Source organism: Mobula hypostoma, chromosome 5, assembly GCF_963921235.1.
Source record: "Mobula hypostoma chromosome 5, sMobHyp1.1, whole genome shotgun sequence".
Taxonomy (NCBI): Eukaryota; Metazoa; Chordata; class Chondrichthyes; order Myliobatiformes; family Myliobatidae; genus Mobula; species Mobula hypostoma.
Genome location: NC_086101.1, coordinates 37,449,997 through 37,471,617, shown reverse-complemented (window position 1 = coordinate 37,471,617; position 21,621 = coordinate 37,449,997). Strand labels below are relative to the sequence as shown.

At 45.3% G+C, this 21,621-nt stretch overlaps 1 protein-coding gene across 7 annotated transcripts in view; it reads right to left on the bottom strand.

The window, feature by feature from the left end:
• LOC134346774 (dedicator of cytokinesis protein 9-like) overlaps positions 1–21,621 on the bottom strand; it is a 365,134-nt gene that overhangs the window by 2,053 nt on the left and 341,460 nt on the right. For all 7 annotated transcript variants that reach the window (XM_063048402.1, XM_063048406.1, XM_063048404.1 and 4 more), the window contains 7 exons: positions 21,053–21,175; positions 19,355–19,468; positions 15,998–16,144; positions 13,783–13,993; positions 5,493–5,683; positions 3,187–3,287; positions 2,656–2,794 (listed from right to left, as the gene is read on the bottom strand). In XM_063048402.1, coding sequence (XP_062904472.1) covers positions 2,656–2,794; positions 3,187–3,287; positions 5,493–5,683; positions 13,783–13,993; positions 15,998–16,144; positions 19,355–19,468; positions 21,053–21,175 — 1,026 coding nt within the window. The remainder of the gene's footprint in view (positions 1–2,655; positions 2,795–3,186; positions 3,288–5,492; positions 5,684–13,782; positions 13,994–15,997; positions 16,145–19,354; positions 19,469–21,052; positions 21,176–21,621) is intronic.

Genomic DNA, 21,621 nt, shown 5'->3' with positions numbered 1-21,621 from the left:
CTGTAGATTACTAGTTGAAATGGTAAAATTAAACTAATTTAAATTTTAAAATTTTAAATGTAGAAGAAGAGATTAAAACACCTTGATTCTTACATTATGAAATAAAATTTCTTTATTTTCTTTAAAAAAACTAAGATTTTTTTTCTTAGAGGAGAACGTTAGCAAGAGAAAGTCTTCTGTTTTCCTGATTGTCATTAATATCCAGCTCTTGCCCATTAGATTCCAAAAACACAGCAGATTGTGTATACATAGAAGAGAATAAAAGGGTATTCTGACACAGATGGAACACGACTTATTGATGAGCATAAATATGTAACAGAAGTGCAAAAGGTTTTTTCTGTTGGCATGTTAAGTTTTCTGCTGGAGAGACTATCACTCAGGGTCAGGAGTCCAGGATCCAATGAGGTCTGCCAGCAGTTCCTGTTGACATATTCCTTCCACCGTTAAGAAGCTGCCTAGTCATTACAGACAGTGGCTCCCATTTCAGCTGCCAAATCTCCTCATAACAAGGGGGTGCCAAACACTGCAGAAGTTAGAAATCGCCCCCCCCCGCCAAAAAAAAGTACTTAAAACAAAAATGAATATACACTTGGTATGCTTGCTGCCTTGGTTGTGAGATTGCTGAAAACCCCAACTCCTTAAAAGGGGTATTGTGAGGTCATCAGGTGTCTGTACGATGGGGGTGCAGATTTTAATAAAGAAGCGAGGCTTTCCGCCAAGAAGTTTTGCAATGGCTGGTCTAGGAGTGGTAGGTTGCGATATTCAGGAACTGAGAGGGTGCAGCTATCAGGGGACAACCAATCGGCTGAAGACTTCCACTGCAGGAAACTGAATGCCGATTGGTTACTTTGGATTGTCAGATTACAAAGACGACTGCCAGGTCAGAGCGGAGATGATGTTCTGACTTACATCAGAGAAAGAATATAAAGCATTCCCTTGTAAATCCAAACAGAAACCTTGGAGAAGTAGGGAATTCTCTCCCACAGGACAGGGGTCTCGGTGAAGAGCAGGATGGGTTTTAGTGTAAACTGAATAAACACAGGAGGGATTGGAGGCTGGAAAATGATGATGGGGCAGGGAGGTGGATAGAGAAGGATGCTGGGATGTTGGTGTGGGAAACGTAACAGGAGGAAGCAGGTAGGGTGAGTAGGCTGTCATCATGCTATAAATTTGGAACAAAAGCACTTCCAATTCTGTGACAGACCAATGCTCATGGCTCACTCACAGTGAATTGAAGGTTTACTGTACTTGTGCCATCCTGCCAATTTCTAACTAAAAATTTTTTTTAGAAGAGTTGAGAGTGAAAGTAGAAAGTAGTTCATTAATATGGTGAGCTGCTGCGTTTATAATTCTGTGACAAGAGCACCTTTCATTTCACCAAGTAGTAGGTCAGTCTATGGGCAGCCCAAGTCCTCATCACCAAGAACCCAGCAGGTGAGCTAGGGAGGAACTTCCCACCTCCCCTCTTCTGCCAAACCTTTCTAACACGCCAAGCTCTGAGTTCAGTACCACTCTGTACACAAAGCTTCGTCATGTAGTGGAACACAGAGATTGTTAATCAGGGCCAGAGCTGACCTCACTCCCAAAAGGGTTGAATATCATCCTGCCCCTCTTCCACCTCCTCCCCATCTCCACCCCAGGTCCGGAGAATACTTCTCCAACAGACAGACAGGGCGTTATTTCCTCTGACTGATTGCAGTGGAAACCAGGCAAGCTCCCACCCATCCAGAGCTGTGGGGGAGAAAGAGAGAGGGCCAGGAGGCACTGACTTGAGGTGAAGAGCATAGAGTATGGGACATGGAGGGAGAGCTGTGGGGAGAAGCAAAGACCAGAGATTAAACACCTGAGATTACAGCCGGGGCTGACCTGGGTGGCATGGAAATGGAGTGGGAAGTCATGAGGGATGGCGGAGAAGGTAAGTACTGAGGTTAGAAGTTGACAGGGCATAAATAAAAGCCTTCATACTGTGAGTAAGCATTAGCATTGGGCTGTGGTCTGTCACAGAATTGTAAGTGCTTTAATTTCAAATTCAAAGCACGGGAACAGCCCATTCAGCCTCCCATTTCTGAGTGAGAGCGTGGTGGAAAGCAGGGGAGCAGGACAGATCACAGAGGGGCAACACAGAACTCCCGAAGAGGAAAGCCTCGCCAAAGTGGGCACACCCTGGAGAAACCATAGTGGAGCACTGAAACGGGGGCACAGGAGACTGCAGTCGCTGGCACCTGGAGCAACAGACAAGATTCAGCAGGCCAGGCAGCATCTGTGGAGGGAAATGGACCGTCTCAACCCGAAATAAGTGAGCTGTGGACTCAGACCCCAAGATCCCTCAGTACTGCAACACTGCCACAAGGTGTGTACTGTCCCTGTGCATTGGCTGATATTGCGATGTTTCTGTGGAACATCTCAGGATGTGCTGCCAAATTAAACGTATGTGAGTTATGGCTGAAAGGGGAAGAAAATATTTGGCTTCTGGTTTCTGCATATTTACTGGGACACAACAACAGCACTGTGAGGTTCAATGGCACACGTGCACTTGATCTTTAAATGCTCTAATTCAGACTTTAAAATCAACGTATTTTGGTGAAACAAGAACACACTCAGTGTAATAAAATGAGGAATGTTGTTAATGGATTTGATACTTGTCGCTGGCCTCACCTGTTCATGCATGATGTTGGAGAGCTCGCGAACCATCTCCCTGTAGTTGCTTTTCATTTCCTCCTGATACTCCAGCTGGTCCTCCTTGATTAAACGTTCGTTCACGACCAGGGCATGTCCACAAGCTTCGACAAACTGCCTGTGGAGGCAGAGAGTGGACACTGAGCTACTGAAGTGGGGCATACACATCACTGTAGTGTGGTGGTTAGCGCATCGCTTTATAACGCCAATGATTAACCATTGGGGCTCAACTCCCCCCACTCCCTGTGAGGACTCCCCGGGACTGCTGCAGTTTCCTCCCATATTCCAAAGACGTACTGGTCAGGGTTAGTCAGTTGCGGGCCTGCTACGTTGGCACTGGTAGAGTGGCGACATTTGCAGGCTGCCCAGCACAATACTTACCGATTTGACGCCAGTGACGCATTTCACTGTATGTTTTGATGTTCGATCGACATCTGGCAGATCAAGCTAATCTTTATCTTTAAGCCTTGGCTGTCACGGTCACAAAGCTACAGACAGACTGGCATTTACCTGAACACTTCCTTCAGCTGCTTGACTTTGTTGTCCGGGTACTTCTTCACATTGGTTTCCTCCAGGAAGGCTCGGGCGTAAGCTAATGGGCCAGCATTGACCTACAGTAGGAAGAAAATAACGGTGCAGGCTTACAGCAAACGCAACAGAAACTGGAGTGAATTAAACTCTCCTGATGGGCAGTGTCCATTATCTTCAGACTGACAGAAAGGTAGTGAGAGAGAGAAAATGCATCATCTTTCCACGTCTGTCTCTACCCTTCCACCTCTCTCAGTTGTTGTCACTTTAACATCTCTTTCTCTACTAGCTCAGACTACACAACAATCCGTTTGCTCTCGCACTCGTTGCTTACTATTGGTGAATGAATTTATCCAGTGTAGATAACCTCACTCACCACCACTCTGAACTGATTCGACGATCTTTCAATAACTCTTTAAAACTCGTGCTCTCAGCACTATTTTTATTTTCCCCAGTTTGGCTTTTTTCTGCACTTTGATTGTTTGTCACTCTTTGTATAGTTTTTTTTGTAAAATTCTACTGTATTTCTTTTCCCCCCTGTAAATGCCTGCAAGAAAATAAATTGCAAGGTAGTATTTAGTAACATATATGTACTTTGATAATAAAATTTACTTTGAACTTTATTACTATGATGTACGGTGTTTGCTCTGTGAGCTTCACAAACGCAAGGCACTTCATTAACCCTGGTGTTTATGCCAATAAAATAATCTGAACCTGAATCTCTCTTCTGCATCACCTCTATCCCACAGTCAGTCTGTTCAGCTGTAGGTTATAGTCCTACAGCATAGAAACAGGCACCAAGTCTGTGCCAACCTCCAAAATCAACCCACTGCTTCCTTCCCATGTGGCCCTCCAGTTTTTTCTTTCTTCCGTGTGTCTAAGAGTCTCTTAAATGTCCCTAATGTGTTTGCCTCTACCAACACCCCAACAGTACGATCCATGCACTCACCATTTTCTGTGTGAGAAAAGCTACTACCTCTGGCGTCCCCCCTATGCTTTCTCTCAATCACCTTAAAATTATATCCTTTCATATTAGCCATTGCTGCCCTGGGTTAAAAAGTGCTGCCTGTCCACTCTATCTGTCTCTTCTCCTCTCATACAACTACTTTTACTCCAAAGAGAAAAGCCTTCAGTTGCTCAACCTTTCCTCATTCGAAACGCTCTCTAATCCAGGCTGCTTCCTGGTAAATCTCCTCTGCACCCTCTCTAAAGCTTCCCCATCCTTCCTCCGATGAGATGAACAGAACTGAGCACGACACTCAATGATCAATTACTTCGCAGATCAGCCATCAAGCACAGAGCACAGAGGATCTGCTCCCAGTAATCTCAGCTCAACCCAGGCAGAACTGGCCAAAGAAAGGGAGTGGGTGAGTTTTAGCACAATTAGCCCAATGTTTCCTACATCGGAGGGAAAAAAAATATCAGCAGAGCAAGATTATTCCCTGTCCAAACCACTTCAAACTATTCCACCAGCCTTCTGGATCTAGAAGACTTCTTCAAACTACATTATCCAATTTCCATTTCAGAAGCACTTATGCAGGCTGTTATGGAAACTCTCATTTTTCAAAAATAACATTTAATTTACCGATGCAACCAATGAACTGACTACACTGTCTAACACACACAAAATGCTGGTGGTCTGGCAGCATCTATGGAAGAAAGTGAACAGTCAACATTATGGATCCGTTAAAAGAGTCCTGGTGAAACATCTCGGTTTGAAATGTCAACTGTTCCTTTTTCTCTATTGATGCTGCCTGACCTACTGAGTTCCTCCAGCATTTCGAATGTGTGGCTCAAATCTTCCTGCATCTGCAGAATCCCTCATGTAACACTGCCTAACGTTGCTTTTAAAGTCACTTCCTATGATTCCATAAGATCTGGGCACTGCGGCTGAAAATCATTTTCAGTGATACACCCACTTTCAGTTGACTGGATCAAACTGCCCCTGCTCGTAAATAGGTAGGTACAAATGCATTTCCACACAAAATGCTGGGGTTCTGATAAAAGGTCTTGGCCTGGAATGACAAGTATTTATTCCTTCCTTGGATGCTGCCTGGCCTGCTAAGTTCCCCCGGCATTTTCTGTGTGTTGCTCTGTAGTTCCAGCATTTGCAGAATCAGCTGTGTTTAAGAAAACCTTTAAAATGCAGAATGCAAAAAAAAATAAGTAAATCTGGCATGGACCTAGCAAATGACTAAATGCCTTGGCAACCTAACCAGGGCAATACACAGCAGATTTCCTAACCGTTCCGAAAGAGAAAGTTCCAGTTTTTTAGTTGAAAATCCCACCTGCACGATGACACTGCCTTGGAGCTTGAGCTGAAGTTTGATCATGTCGACATCAGGAGAGGAACACAGTATCTGCAGCTCTGACACCTTATTGCTCATCTCATCGATTGCAACCTCAATAGGATTCAGGTCGATGTGTTGCTGGTACATCACTGGGATTCGTTTCTTCACATAGGGGAAATGGTGCATTGCTATGGAAGGCAGAAAGTAATTCACATCAGAAATGCCGCGACAGAGGTTGTCGTGAAACCTCTGTGTTCAGGAGCATGTTAAGTTTCAATAATCACTGAGCTCTTGTTCAATGGCAATAAGAGATTCATTGAACAACATGCAGCGTCTTTAATAGGGCCAGAAAATACAAATAAATATTAGGATGCAGCCAGAAGTTTGGTAAAATGTGCAGGTTCTAAGGGAATCTTAGAGCAGCAGGGCTTGGGCTTTGGAGGGGATTCCTGAGCTTAGAAGTCAGACAGCTAACAATGGCCAGAACTGGTGAGTGTAGAATGATTTGAAGGCCTGAAGGTGGTTACAGGGAAAAAGAGAGAACTTGAGAGCAAAGGTGAGAATTTTTGTTTAAATGAGGCACTGCTTAACTGGGCCGTAGGATCAAGAGTGGCATGCAAGATGGATGGTACCACTTAGAACGGGTCTTGGCATTGGCAGGAGGGAGAAAATCCATTAAGTCTCTGGGCAAAGGCAAAACAAACACAGGGTCACAACTAAGTTCCAAAGAATCAAAGGTTCGTGAACCCTCATGCTAAATATAAAAAGGTTTAAAGAAATGCAATACAAGGGTTGCCATGTGAACTTTAGACCAACCCTGTGGGCAACTTGTTAGTCACATTCAGTTGCAATACTTGAGATATACAGCTATTGAAGTTTATGACATTAACACAGACCACTGAACAAGACACTCTGTGAATTGTTGACCCCACACAGATTCTTCCCGACAGTTGTTTCTATGCTGCTGAACTACTCCTAGCAACAGGTTGTCTCGGACAAACAAGTACTGTCTAAAGATCTCAGGGTGTGCCAACGTCTGCCAGTCTTCAGTCCTGATAGTCAATTCAGCAGAAGAGCTAGTCACTCAGTAACTTCCACTGTAATGATGGAAATACAGTGCAGAAGTTTTGAAGTGTTTCATTCATTCTGTCATTCATTCCTTAGCCTGTTCTGATGTGAAATACAGAACCCCTGCTTCTTTGAACAGTGACCTTTTTTTGTAATCAAATAAAGTTTCAGATATTCGTATGTTACCATCCAAATAAAACTTGTATTTTCAATACAGTAAGTCACTGAAGAAGCTCCCAAATAATTCACGAAGGCCATGTAGAGAGGCTTTATGAGCCTCTTTACACAAACATGTCCCATTTAAAGATTCCATCATATTCCAAAATCCCTCTCCCACGGTAGAAATGTCAAGTACTAGCGGACAAGTATTTACAGTGAGAAGGGGAAAGTTTAAAGGAAGTATGTGGCACAAATTTTGTGTGTGTGTGTGTGTGTGTGTGTGTGTGTGTGTTTTTACACAAAGAGCGGTAGATGCCTGGGATGGGCTGCCAGGGGTAGTGGTAGAAATTGATAAAATAGTAATGATTAAGAGGTAGCTAGATAAACACATAAATATATGAGAAATGCAGGGCTACGGATAATATTTAGGCAGAAGAGGTTTAGTTGAATTTCCATTGTTTTCAGCAGATATCACAGGCCAGAAGACCTGTGTTCTATTTTGCAGCTTCATTGCCTCGACTAGAGTGGTACAAAAGTATTCCCTAGAGCACGGAAAAATAAGGGGAGAGTTGATAAGGTATACAAAATTATGACAGGTTTAGACAGGGTAAATGCAAACAGGTTTTCTCCCCACTAAGGTTGGGTGAGACTAGAGCTGGAGATCATGGGTTAAGGATGAAAGGTTAAACGCTAAAGGGGAACATGAGGGGGAATTTCTTCACTGAGAGGGTGGTGAGACTGCAAAATGAGCGGCCAGCAGAAATGATGGATGCGGGTTGGATTTAAAAGAAATGTGGATAGATACATGGATGGGAGGGGGAATGGAGGGCTATGGCAGGGTGCAGGTTGATGGGACTCAGTAGAATAATAGTTCAGCATACATTAGATGGGTCTGTTTCTATGCCATTGTGTTCTGTTACTCTAAAAGTAATCGATTGGTCCACAAGAGATGCTAGCATCAAGACCAAGAGTCTGTCAAAGAGATACTTTTGATAAGGAATGCCCTAACTGGAGAAACAAACAGGGTGTGGAGAGGTTTGGGTTGTGAACTCCAGGGCAGAAGGATTAGCCACTGGTGGGTGTGCGATTCAGTCTGAAGATACAGGAGTACTAGAGGGGTGCAGGTAGTGAAGGAGTTTGGGGATTGTCAGCCAAAATCTGGTTTAAGAGCAATTCTGAGCAAACAACAGAATGAAATAGGATTCATAGGAAATCATTAATTATTACAGTTTAGCATCTTATGCTCTACTTCACAAAGATACTTGCAAATTTCTACAGGTGTACAGTGACAATAGACAATAGGTGCAGGAGTAGGCCATTCGGCCCTTCAAGCCAGCACCACCATTCACTGTGATCATGGCTGCTCATCCACAATCAGTATCCAGTTCCTGCCTTATCCCCATAACCTTTGATTCCGCTATCTTTAAGAGCTCTATCCATCTCTTTCTTGAAAGCATCCACTGCCTTTTGGGGCAGAGCATTCCACATATCCACCAATCTCTGGGTGAAATAGTTTTTCCTCAACTCTGTTCTAAATGGCCTACCCCTTATTCTTAAACTGTAGCCTCTGATTCTGGACTCACCCATCAGCGGGAACATGCTTCCTGCCTCCAGTGTGTCCAATCCCCTAATAATCTTATATATTTCAATCAGATCCCCTTCATCCCTCTAAATTCCAGAGTATACAAGCCCAGTCGCTCCAATCTTTCAACATATGACAGTCCCGCCATCCCGGGAATTAACCTTGTGAACCTACGCTGCACTCCCTCAATAGCAAGAATGTCCTTCCTCAAATTTGGAGACCAAAACTGCACACAATACTCCACGTGTGGTCTCACCAGGGCCCTATACAGTTGCAGAAGGACCCGTTTGCTCCTATACTCAATTCCCCTTGTTATGAAGGCCAACATGCCATTAGCTTTCTTCACTGCCTGCTGTACTTGCATGCTTGCTTTCAGAGACTGATGAACAACAACAACTAGATCTCGTTGTACTTCTCCTTTTCTTAACTTGACTCCATTTAGATAACAATCTGCCTTCCTGTTCTTACCACCAAAGTGGTTAACCTCACATTTATGCACATTAAACTGCATCTGCCATGCATCCGCCCACTCACCAGCCTGTTCAAGTCACCCTGCATTCTCATAACATCCTCCTCACATTTCACACTGCCACCCAGCTTTGTCATCTGCAAATTTGCTAATGTTACTTTTAATCCCTCCATCTAAATCATTAATGTATAGTGGAGAGCATTGTGACTGTTTGTATCACAACCTGATATAAAGGCTCCAATGCACGAGGCGAAAGAGGACTGTAGGCTCAGCCAGCTCCATCCTGGGCATAACCCTCCCCGCCGTTGAGGGCATCTTCGAAAGGTGGTGCCTTAAGAAGGCGGCATCCATCAATAAAAACCTTCACCATCTGGGACATGTCCTCTTTGCTCTTCTACCATCAGGGAGGTGGTACAGGAGCCTGAAGACCCACAATGAATGTTTTAAAAACAGCTTCTTCCCTGCTGCCATCAGATTTCTAAACGGTCCACGAACCCATGAACACTACCTCATTATTCATCCTTTACAAGACATTTTTTTAATAATTTATAGTAATTCTTTGTTATGTTTTCAAGGATCAATTTTATTCACCATATACATTTACATGCAATAGGAATTTGCTGCGGTGAGTAAATTAAGAACTTGATAATGATAAAGGTTTTGCACCCTACTGCTGCTGCAGAGTAACACATTTCATGAAGTATGTCAGTAGTTATAAGCCTCATCCTATGAGATCATGGATGACAAGGTTTGGGCTTTGGGTCTGGCAGTGGTGAACAGTGAGTCAGGTAAATGTTGGAACTACGATGTGTAGGAGCTAACTGTATAAACAGCGAGAGACGCCATGCTGTAGAAACTGATAAATAAATACATAAACAAGATAATTAGATTAGGTTTAATTGCAAAGAAAAATGCAATATATTGACTGTAAAATGTAGAATGAAGAACCCTTTACAGGCAATTAGTCACTGCAGCACTAATCATAGTGAATGATGTGCAAAGTTTCAGAAGAGACAGTAAAACCAAGATCATTACTTGGTTTTGTTCCAAAACCACAGTAAACTTTGGACTCAGGAAAAGCTTCTTCCAGTTACCAGACAGGTAAGGAGAGGTGTTAGAAAGAATGTCATTCTGTTCCAGTGATAAATGACTGCTCCAGGAGAATTCCAAACTTGTAAAGCACCAAGATTATGAGAAGTGCTCCAGACGCACAGCTGAAGATGAAGGGTCTTTACCCAAAACGTCAACTGTTTATTTATTTCCGTAGATGCTGCCTGACTTGCTGAGTTCCTCCAGCATTTTGTGTGTGTTTCTCTAGACCAGGGGTTCCCAACTTAGGGTCCACAGACACCTCGGTTAATGATGGGGGCCCATGGCATAAAAAAGGTTGGGAACTCCTCCTCTAGACAGTCAACTCACAGGTTTAATCATATTTTTTTTTCTCTTGACAAAAGCCAACTCCAGAAGACATTCCTGAACTGAATCAAGGCACCAGCGCTTCCCTTCTCTAAACATCCTTGCCCATCTCACAGTACCCTAGGCTCTCACCCAAATGAAGTCACGTTCACTCATCACCAAGCCCCCTACCCCCAACATTTGCCGACTTTCGGCTAAGCAGTTGCTTAATATCCTTGTTTCCTGTTCCAAGGGCAAGCCGATACATTCTGATTTCTGGAAACGGCAGGGCTGCCAAATGAGGGGAGATCAAATTGACTAGGCTTACATTCACTAGCAGTTGTGAAGGAAGAGAGGGGACCTAATGTAGATCGGACTTGACATTGGGCAGTAGTTTTCTCTGCTGGGTAGTAGAGAACCAGGGATCACCCACACACACTCAAGTCTACAGGATGAGAGGTTTTGGACTGAGATGGAGAGAAACTTCGCCAGATTTTCTGTAAACCTGTGGAAGTTACTCTCACTGGGATGCAAAGGCGAACTTGCAGAATATACAGTATTTAAGGAGATAAATAAAGTTCTGGGTACAGAAAGTCTCAAGGGAATATGGCACTGAGAGGGAGGACTGGTCATAATTGCAAAGAATGAGGAGGCAGGATGGAAGGATGAAGAATATACTACAGTTCATGATTCTGTTCCACCTTCAATAGGTACAAGACCTAAAATGTGCTTGTTGCTATGAGGTTTGGATTGGAGGTGTGAAGACGCCTTGAGGGTCAAGGAGAGTCAAAGTCCAGGGAGGGAGTTGAAAATAGGTGAACGCTGAAATGGAAGCACCAAGTAAGGTGATGAGTAACCAGGTGTGGTGGAGTCGAGTGGTGGACAGTGGAATCACCACGTACAGGGGATTAGTAACCGGGTGGGGTGGAGTCGAGTGGTGGACAGTGGAATCACCACGTACAGGGGATTAGTAACCGGATGGGGTGGGATCGAGTGGTGGACAGTGGAATCACCACGTACAGGGGATTAGTAACCGGGTGGGGTGGGATCGAGTGGTAGACAGTGGAATCACCACGTACAGGGGATTAGTAACCGGGTGGGGTGGGATCGAGTGGTGGACAGTGGAATCACCACGTACAGGGGATTAGTAACCGGGTGGGGTGGAGTCGAGTGGTGGACAGTGGAATCACCACGTACAGGGGATTAGTAACCGGATGGGGTGGGATCGAGTGGTGGACAGTGGAATCACCACGTACAGGGGATTAGTAACCGGGTGGGGTGGAGTCGAGTGGTAGACAGTGGAATCACCACGTACAGGGGATTAGTAACCGGGTGGGGTGGGATCGAGTGGTGGACAGTGGAATCACCACGTACAGGGGATTAGTAACCGGATGGGGTGGGATCGAGTGGTGGACAGTGGAATCACCACGTACAGGGGATTAGTAATCGGATGGGGTGGGATCGAGTGGTGGACAGTGGAATCACCACGTACAGGGGATTAGTAACCGGATGGGGTGGGATCGAGTGGTGGACAGTGGAATCACCACGTACAGGGGATTAGTAACCGGATGGGGTGGGATCGAGTGGTGGACAGTGGAATCACCACGTACAGGGGATTAGTAACCGGATGGGGTGGAGTCGAGTGCTGGACAGTGGAATCACCACGTACAGGGGATTAGTAACCGGGTGGGGTGGGATCGAGTGGTGGACAGTGGAATCACCACGTACAGGGGATTAGTAACCGGATGGGGTGGGATCGAGTGGTGGACAGTGGAATCACCACGTACAGGGGATTAGTAACCGGGTGGGGTGGAGTCGAGTGGTGGACAGTGGAATCACCACGTACAGGGGATTAGTAACCGGGTGGGGTGGAGTCGAGTGGTGGACAGTGGAATCACCACGTACAGGGGATTAGTAACCGGGTGGGGTGGGATCGAGTGGTGGACAGTGGAATCACCACGTACAGGGGATTAGTAACCGGGTGGGGTGGGATCGAGTGGTGGACAGTGGAATCACCACGTACAGGGGATTAGTAACCGGGTGGGGTGGGATCGAGTGGTGGACAGTGGAATCACCACGTACAGGGGATTAGTAACCGGGTGGGGTGGGATCGAGTGGTGGACAGTGGAATCACCACGTACAGGGGATTAGTAACCGGATGGGGTGAGATCGAGTGGTGGACAGTGGAATCACCACGTACAGGGGATTAGTAACCGGATGGGGTGGGATCGAGTGGTGGACAGTGGAATCACCACGTACAGGGGATTAGTAACCGGATGGGGTGGGATCGAGTGGTGGACAGTGGAATCACCACGTACAGGGGATTAGTAACCGGATGGGGTGGGATCGAGTGGTGGACAGTGGAATCACCACGTACAGGGGATTAGTAACCGGGTGGGGTGGCTTCGAGTGGTGGACAGTGGAATCACCACGTACAGGGGATTAGTAACCGGGTGGGGTGGAGTCGAGTGGTAGACAGTGGAATCACCACGTACAGGGGATTAGTAACCGGGTGGGGTGGGATCGAGTGGTGGACAGTGGAATCACCACGTACAGGGGATTAGTAACCGGATGGGGTGAGATCGAGTGGTGGACAGTGGAATCACCACGTACAGGGGATTAGTAACCGGATGGGGTGGGATCGAGTGGTGGACAGTGGAATCACCACGTACAGGGGATTAGTAACCGGATGGGGTGGGATCGAGTGGTGGACAGTGGAATCACCACGTACAGGGGATTAGTAACCGGATGGGGTGGGATCGAGTGGTGGACAGTGGAATCACCACGTACAGGGGATTAGTAACCGGATGGGGTGGGATCGAGTGGTGGACAGTGGAATCACCACGTACAGGGGATTAGTAACCGGATGGGGTGGGATCGAGTGGTGGACAGTGGAATCACCACGTACAGGGGATTAGTAACCGGATGGGGTGGGATCGAGTGGTGGACAGTGGAATCACCACGTACAGGGGATTAGTAACCGGATGGGGTGGGATCGAGTGGTGGACAGTGGAATCACCACGTACAGGGGATTAGTAACCGGATGGGGTGGGATCGAGTGGTGGACAGTGGAATCACCACGTACAGGGGATTAGTAACCGGATGGGGTGGGATCGAGTGGTGGACAGTGGAATCACCACGTACAGGGGATTAGTAACCGGATGGGGTGGGATCGAGTGGTGGACAGTGGAATCACCACGTACAGGGGATTAGTAACCGGATGGGGTGGGATCGAGTGGTGGACAGTGGAATCACCACGTACAGGGGATTAGTAACCGGATGGGGTGGGATCGAGTGGTGGACAGTGGAATCACCACGTACAGGGGATTAGTAACCGGATGGGGTGGGATCGAGTGGTGGACAGTGGAATCACCACGTACAGGGGATTAGTAACCGGATGGAGTGGGATCGAATGGTGGACAGTGGAATCACCACGTACAGGGGATTAGTAACCGGATGGGGTGGAGTCGAGTGGTGGACAGTGGAATCCCACGTACAGGGGATTAGTAACCGGGTAGGGTGGGATCGAGTGATGGACAGTGGAAGCACCATGTAGAGGGGATGAATAACTGGATGGGGTGGGGTGGGATTGAGTGATGGCACAGGACACTCACTGGTCAGGATGGCTCTTCGCTTGCACTGTTGATCTACTCCTCCTTGTTTCTTTCCCGAGACCGTGAAGGGCATCTCAAACACAAACCGCTGGATGTTGTGGCTTCGCTCAAAATCGGTTTTCCTGTCCTGCAATTCCTTCTCGTCAAGAAACGGTGTCACGTAGGTGACCTGAATGTAGGCATACTTTGAGTCCAGGTCCTTTGGATTGACCTTGGTGGAAGGAAAATAACTTGATCAGAGAACATCGGGAGAAGAGGTTTAACCAGTATGTCAAGGGTAGGTTAACATCCGGGCAGCACCTCGCTCACCTAAGTTATAACTACATATTTCACAGGGGTAAGTGAAGGCATAATAAATAACTCAAAGTCAAAAAATCTTCAGGTGCTGAAAATCAAAAATAAAAACACAAAACATTGGAACGCACTCAGCAGATCTTCTACCCGAAACATTAACCCTGCTTCTCTTTCCTGACCATTTCCAGGGTTTTGTTTTATTTGATTTTTAATTTAAATCAGTAACCTGTGCTCTAAAGCATGAGACTACCAATGCAAGTTCCCTCTCGTTTTCACATTTACCTCAGTATCTAACTTATTCTTGACAGATTAACCAGCCATTCATCCAATTGGACACCTGGGTGGAGAACAACTACCTTCAAGACCAGGGGGCAGTGTGTACCGGGGCTCCCCAGGGGTCCGTGCTGGGTAGCACAGCTTCGTAGGATGTGCATCAATGACCTGAACATGGCAATGGGTACCAGCTCATTGATTGGGAACGATAAATTTGTAAGTAAGCTTATCACATGTACTGATGAACAGTGAAAAACTTGTCTCCCATATCCTTCATACAGATCAGTTAATATAACAGTGCATTAAAGTTGTAAAACAGTAACAGTACAGAATAAAAGCTACAGAGAAGGTGCATTGCAGGCTGGCAATTAAGTGCAAGGTCATATCGAGGGATCTTGTCATACTAAGGGCACCATTCAACAGTGGGGTAGAAGCTGCCTTTGAGTCTGGTGGTACATGCTTTCAAGTGCATGCATCTCCTGCCTGATGGGAGGGTGAAGAGTGAATGACCATGGCGGGTGGGGGGGGGTGGGTAGGGGTGCAATGGAGATCTTTGATTACGCCAGCTGCTTTCCTGAGGCAGTGAGAAGTGCAGACAGAGTCCATGGAGGGGAGGGTGGTTTCCGTGATCTGCTGAGCTTCTTGTGGTCTCGGGCAGAGCAGTTGGCACACCAAGCTACCATGGGCACAAGGGCAAGATGCTTCCCATGCTGCAATGATAAAAATTGGTCAGGGCCAAAGGGGACACGCCAAATTTCTTTCAGCTTCTCAGGAAGTAGAGATCCTGGTGAGCATTCTTGGCCACGGAGCAAGTCACACCATTCTCCATCTGGCTCTTCTTTAACCCCTTGTCCCTTCTCTTTTCCTCACTTGCCTATCACCCCTGTCTGGTGCCCCTCCTCCTTCCCTTTCTCAAATGATCCACTCTCCTCTATCAGGTTCCTCCTTCTTCACCTATCGCCTCACAGTTTCTCACTTCATTTCCCCTTTCCCCACCCACCCATTTTCCATCTCACCTGGCGTCACCTAAAACCCGCTAGTTTCTACTCCTTCCCCCACCCCAACCTTCTTATTCTTGCTTCTTCCGCCTTCCTTCCAGTCCTGATGATGGGTCTCAGTCTGAAACATCCTCTCGTGAGGGGCCGACTGACCTGCTGAGTTCCTCCAGCATTTTGTATGTGTAACTAAAAGCATTCAGAACTTTTTAACTTTTTCCTCGGACTCACTCAAGATACCGACACCTGGCCCTCACCAGCGAGAAGATGGTTGCAATCTGTTTTCACAACCTGGTGCAGTCTTCACGGCTAAATGCCCAGCATAAAATTTATATAAAAATAAAATTATTGCATATATATTACATGTCTGTCTTACTGGAACCAACACACAGGCATGCAATAGTTCAATAAAATTCATTCTCTCAGTATGTAGGAGTTGGCTAAAAAGCATTCGGGAACAATAGCTCATGTTGGGTGGAGTGTTTGAATCTTGTACGTCCTTCAGAAGTGTTGAAGTTTTGAAAATTCCCGTAGTTACTGCACAATTACTTTCAGCACAGCAATGCCTCCCAGGTTCACAGGTAAGTGATAAAGTGCTTATAAAAAGTGTAGGGTTGCCAAAAGTTGTGGTTTTGCAACACCACTCCTCTCACCTTTCCATCATCGTAGATTATCCTTACATTCTCGGAGCCAAACTTGTCGGAATAGAGCTTCAGGAGCCGCTGAGAGATCTCCGACAGCTGCGTCAGCTTCGGCTCTTTATAAATATACTCCTTTCCATCCTCATCTTCAAAGAAGCCCTGTCACGAATGACGTCAGGTAAGATGAGTGAAAAGAATCCAAACATATGGACACATGGAACAATGAACCAAAGTCAAACCAATCAAAAACTTGAAGACAACAAAGCAAAAGATTCTCCAAAGTCTCCTCAAGACCACCATTAATGCCAACTGATTTAACACCACTTTTTTTCATGGATCTCACTAATACTAATTTCCAGCTTGAGGATTCAAGTGCCAGGATATTTTGTTGGGACTTCCTATAATTTTATAGTATGTTTTGGCACGCAGAGCTAGCTTGGGGAGGAGAATCGAGCTGCTTTTGTATTTCTGTGAGACAAAGAAATGTGAGTTTGCTGGCCGTATTTAACAGAAAAACATCTGGAACTGCTTTTCAGGTTAGTGCAAGGTCACCACATTCGAATCGCAAAGCTTGAACAGGAGGGGAATAATAAGTGTAATTAATTCACAAACCACAGACAAGACTTTGCAACCAAATTAATCAAAGACATATTGCTAAAAGTGCTAGACTTTTGTTTAAAAAATTCTATGAATCACGAAAAGTTAAGTAATATTGCTTTTAAATTCAAATGACCCGAGGTAACTCACTCTTTTTTGTTCAGTTTCTGAATTTAATGATATTTCTGTAGGAAGCTTGGCATTTGGAAAGCATAATTGCTCCAAGCAATAAGCAAGCTTTGTGATAAACTCCAAGGAGTTTGAACTGCTACAATGCTCATGATACCTCAGCAATACTGGCCCTCAAAAGCAGTCCATGTTGTGAGGTTCAGGCAGCGTTTCCCAGTGATTCATTATCTAGATTCAGGACCTGAAGCAGAGATATGCCCAAATCCCAAAGGTAGGTTCAGATGTGCAAAAGAGGTGTGTGGGACATGGAAATAAACTGATCTTAACAGACAAATAACTGGGTGCAGCACAAGCATTATTCCAGTTTTTTGAACAGAATGGGTGATGTGCAAGAAGTCTTCCAAGTACAGATGATAAGCTGACATTAAAAAAAATTATCCACGGCAAATCAGAGTGCCTTTAATGCAGTGAGGCCTACTGCATCATATGTGACACCATCACTTAATTACCTCCACATCTCTCTCATTGTCTGTAAACTGGTCTTGCTATAAAGTTATAAAAGACAAAGAACAAAAGCGATAATTACATGCGTTCCTTATTTCTACTAGTCGTAATTACCTAAAGCTAAAAGCACACCAAACTGAATGACCAATGAGAAAAACTGCCGTCAAACTTTTAAGGACACGCACAGCTATTTTTTAATGGTGATGTATTACAATGAGAAGTGAACTGCTTCGCTCAAACTTCCAGATTTCTACGTGCATCATCACTATGAAGAAAGCAAGGCTGTGAATGGCATTCGTTAACACGTCACCTCTTCCCTTGAAAGTTACAGATAAGGTTACGACTGCAAAGCTGGCAATGTCAAAAGCAAGCTAGCAGGGTCACACCACAACACACGACGAGCTCATGGCTTACATGAAAGGCATCTCTGTAAAACTTACCGCTGCCTTCAAGAGGAGGGAAGGGTGGAAAGGAAAATATTAGTGAAAAATCTCAACATAAGTTCTGCTACAAACAGGAACATCAACAAGCAAAACATTTCACTCTGGTTATCTGAAAACTCAGTTGTCTGCTTTATTAGGTACAGGAATGGAACCGGGTACGGCCTTCGGCTACTTCAGCCCATCCATTTCAAGGTTCAACATGTCATGCGTTCTAAGATGCTCTTCTGCACACCACTGTTGTATCGTGCGGTTATCTGACTTACTATTACTAGAGACCGTTGTGTATAAAAATCTCAGATCAGCGTTTCTGAGATACTCAAATCACCCCGTCTGACACCAACAATCATTTAATGGTCAAAGTCATTTAGATCACGTTTCTTCCCCATTCCGATATTTGGACTGAACAACAACTGAACCTCCTGACCATGCCAGCGTGTCTTTATGCACTGAGTTGCTGCCACATTTGGGCTGATTAGATATTTGCATTAACAAGCAGGTGTTTTTAGTAAAGAGGCCGTTGAGTGTAGATAAAAATCAGCATTCAAAAAACAAATAGAGTGTGGAAATTTCCTTCAACTCCTAATCTCCACTGGATTTTAATCACTAGCTGAGTCAATGAAAGTAAACTTCCTTTCGTCAATTCATGTCTTATCTACTGATAACTTAGAGAACCAGCAGTGAGTATTTAAATTCCCCAGAGTATCAACTAAGAAAAATCTCTAACTGCAGCAACTGTTTAAAACAACACTTAGAAACATAGAATACCTACAGCACAATACAGGCCCTTTGGCCCACAAAGCTGTGCCGAACATGTCCTTACCTTAGGAATTGCCTAGGGTTACCCATAGCCCTATAGTTTTCTGAGCTCTTAACACTTAGTTCACTGTGTCTGTGTTAGCTCCAAAAGAAAATTAGCCCCCACTCCAGCATTCTTTCCCTGCACTCATCCTCCCTTTTTGAGCTTTTACCCAATTCCCTCTGAACGTGCCTGTCGAATCTGTTTCCACTTCAGGCAATGGGTTCCAGATCTCAGCAATTTTCCATTTAAAAATCTCATCTTCCCTGTGAATTCTTCTCCCTACTCAGTCCATCCCACGCCGATGAACTCTATAAGACCATAAGACACAGGAGCAGAATTAGGCTTTTTGGCCCATCGAGTCTGCTCCACCATTCCATCATGGCTGATTTATTATGCCTCGCAATCCCATTCTCCCGCCTTCTCTCCATAACCTTTGACACAGGGAATTATCAAGAACCTATCAATCTCTGCTTTAAATATACCCAATGACACAGCCATCTGTCGCAATGAATTCTACAGATTCACTACCTTCTGGCTAAGGAAATTCTTCCTCATTGCTATCAAAATGGACGACCATCTCTTCTGAGGCTGGGCCCTTTGGTCCTGGTTACCCCCATAAAAGGAAACACCTTCTCCACATCCACTCTATCAAGGCCTTTCAATATTTGACGGGTTTCAGTGAGATTCCCTTCTCCTTGCACTACAATCAACTGGCTTTTTTGTTCTAAGTATGTTTTCTTTTACAAATAACTGTGTGTTTCTTGTGACTGCAGCTTATAGGATGCTATGTACCTGTGAAGCGGCCGAAGATTTTCACTGCACCTACGCACATGTTCTTGCGCATTTGATGATAAGCGACTTTGCCTAAGAGAGGCTAAAATGAAAACAGATACTCACCTGCCCAAAAAAGCCAACTCGAAAGTAGGTGCCAAGAAGTCGCTTCCCCGTCTGCATAACCTCAGCGATTTTCTTGTAAGCTTGATGGAGGGTTTCGTAGAGATGGGCAAGTTTCTGTTAGAGTGTACAACTGAGTGTCACAATAAGTTTCTCTCTCTCTCTCCCTTCCCCCCCAACAAATTAATTGAGCACACTTGTAAAGGAATGAAAAGTTAATGGTTTGGAGAGGGCTTGACAGCAGCCACTGCTCTGGGCTGGTGCTCCTATCCTACCACCAGCCTCTACCTACCATGTTATGCTCCTCTCCCCCCCACCCATCTCCCATGTTTCTCCAGCTTTCCCCTGAACCCATCTTTGCTGTTTGCCTTGACCTCTTTCCGTGAGAGACAGTTCCACTTGTAGATCGAGGCTTCTCCTGACTTTTTTTATTGCTGGGCTCAGTCAGGAACCTAAATTCTGTCTCCCTGACACGGAATCACCTCTAGGTGGGATCAAATAGAAGTTCGAAAGACCCAACATAACAACATAAAAAAATGAGTAGCGGTGGGCACTCAGACCCTTTGATCTCACTTCACCATTAAGTTCATGGTAAACCTGACCTTGGCCTCAGTTCTATCTCCTTACCCAGCTCTCGGATTCCTCTGTAGCCCAAAATCAAACTAAACAGCTCTCTGGGTCAGACCCTCCAAAATGAAATTCCTCCTCACTTCCATTTGAAACAGGCAGCTTCCTGGGGGCAATATCTACCGGTTCTAGGTTCCCCCAGCTGGGAAAATATCTACTCTATCATGTCACCGCCCCCCCACATACCTCACGGGCACATTCCTCCCCATTGTCAGTAGTATTGACGTGAGGCACTGGCAACATCCATTGTCAAAGATCCCCACCATCCATGGAGTGCCATCTTCTTGCAGCCACCATCAGCCAGGAGGTACAGAAGCTTCAAGTCCCACACCATCAGGTGAAAGAACAGCTATGTCTCTTTAACCATCGGGATCTTGAACCAACCTACACAACTTCATCACTACCACTGCATAGTGATACTATGACCACCTTCCTGCATAGCGATACTATGACCACCTTCCTGCATAGCGATACTATGACCACCTTCCTGCATAGTGATACTATGACCACCTTCCTGCATAGCGATACTATGACCACCTTCCTGCATAGTGATACTATGACCACCTTCCTGCATAGCGATACTATGACCACCTTCCTGCATAGCGATACTATGACCACCTTCCTGCATAGCGATACTATGACCACCTTCCTGCATAGCGATACTATGACCACTTTCCAATATAATGGACATTTTTTGACGTGATTGTGCACTTTCTTGTATAATTTTCGTTTTCCTTGCGGAAGTTGAGTTTTGAGTGCGACGTGCCTCTGTTACTGTGGCAATTAAGGTTTCCACTGCCCCTGTGCATACACGTACTTGTGACAATAAAAATGACTGAATGCTGAACAAGCCACTACTTAAGTCTTTGCCAGAGAATACAGACTGATCTTTCCTGTTGGCTTTCATACATCTCACTTCCAATTCCATGTGTGCTTACCTTTAATCACACAACAGAAGACATTATGACATTCCTATGTGAACTGTTGGTCAGTAAATTTCAGTCAGAGATACCGAAAGTGTAAGAGCAACAGTTCTACAGCTCTCCCACATGTGAGGAGGACAGATTTACTCACCTCAAACTCCTGCCTTTTCTCATAAACTGGGATGATCAGCTTGTAAACATTGGAAATAAGTTCGTAACGCTCTGCTTTCCAGAGTCCGTCTGCACACTGTTCCAACAGTTCCATCAGCACATCCTGTCCAAGGAACAAGCAAAGTTTGCATTCTGATTAAGTACCTGTTGTAGAACTGGCACCAGAGAAAGAGGGTGCTTGCCCATCACAGCTGGCTCTGTTCTGTTTTAGAGATCCACAATTAGTTGCTCTCCTAGTACCTAAGAAAGGGTGTGCTGGCATTGGAGAAGGTCCAGAGGAGGTTTGCAAGGATGATCCCGGAAATGAAAAGGATTAATGAACGAAGGAGTGTTTGATGGCTCCGAGCCTGTACTCACTGGAGCTTATCTCACTGAAACCTACTAGCTATTAAGGGGCCTAGACAGAGTGGACATGGAAAGGATGCTTCAAATAGTGAGAGAGTCCACAACCAGAGAGCAGAACCCCAGAAAAGAAGTATGTATCTTTAGAACAGAGACAAGGAAGAATCTGTGGAAGTCATTGCCCCAGGCAGCTGTGGAAGTCAGTTC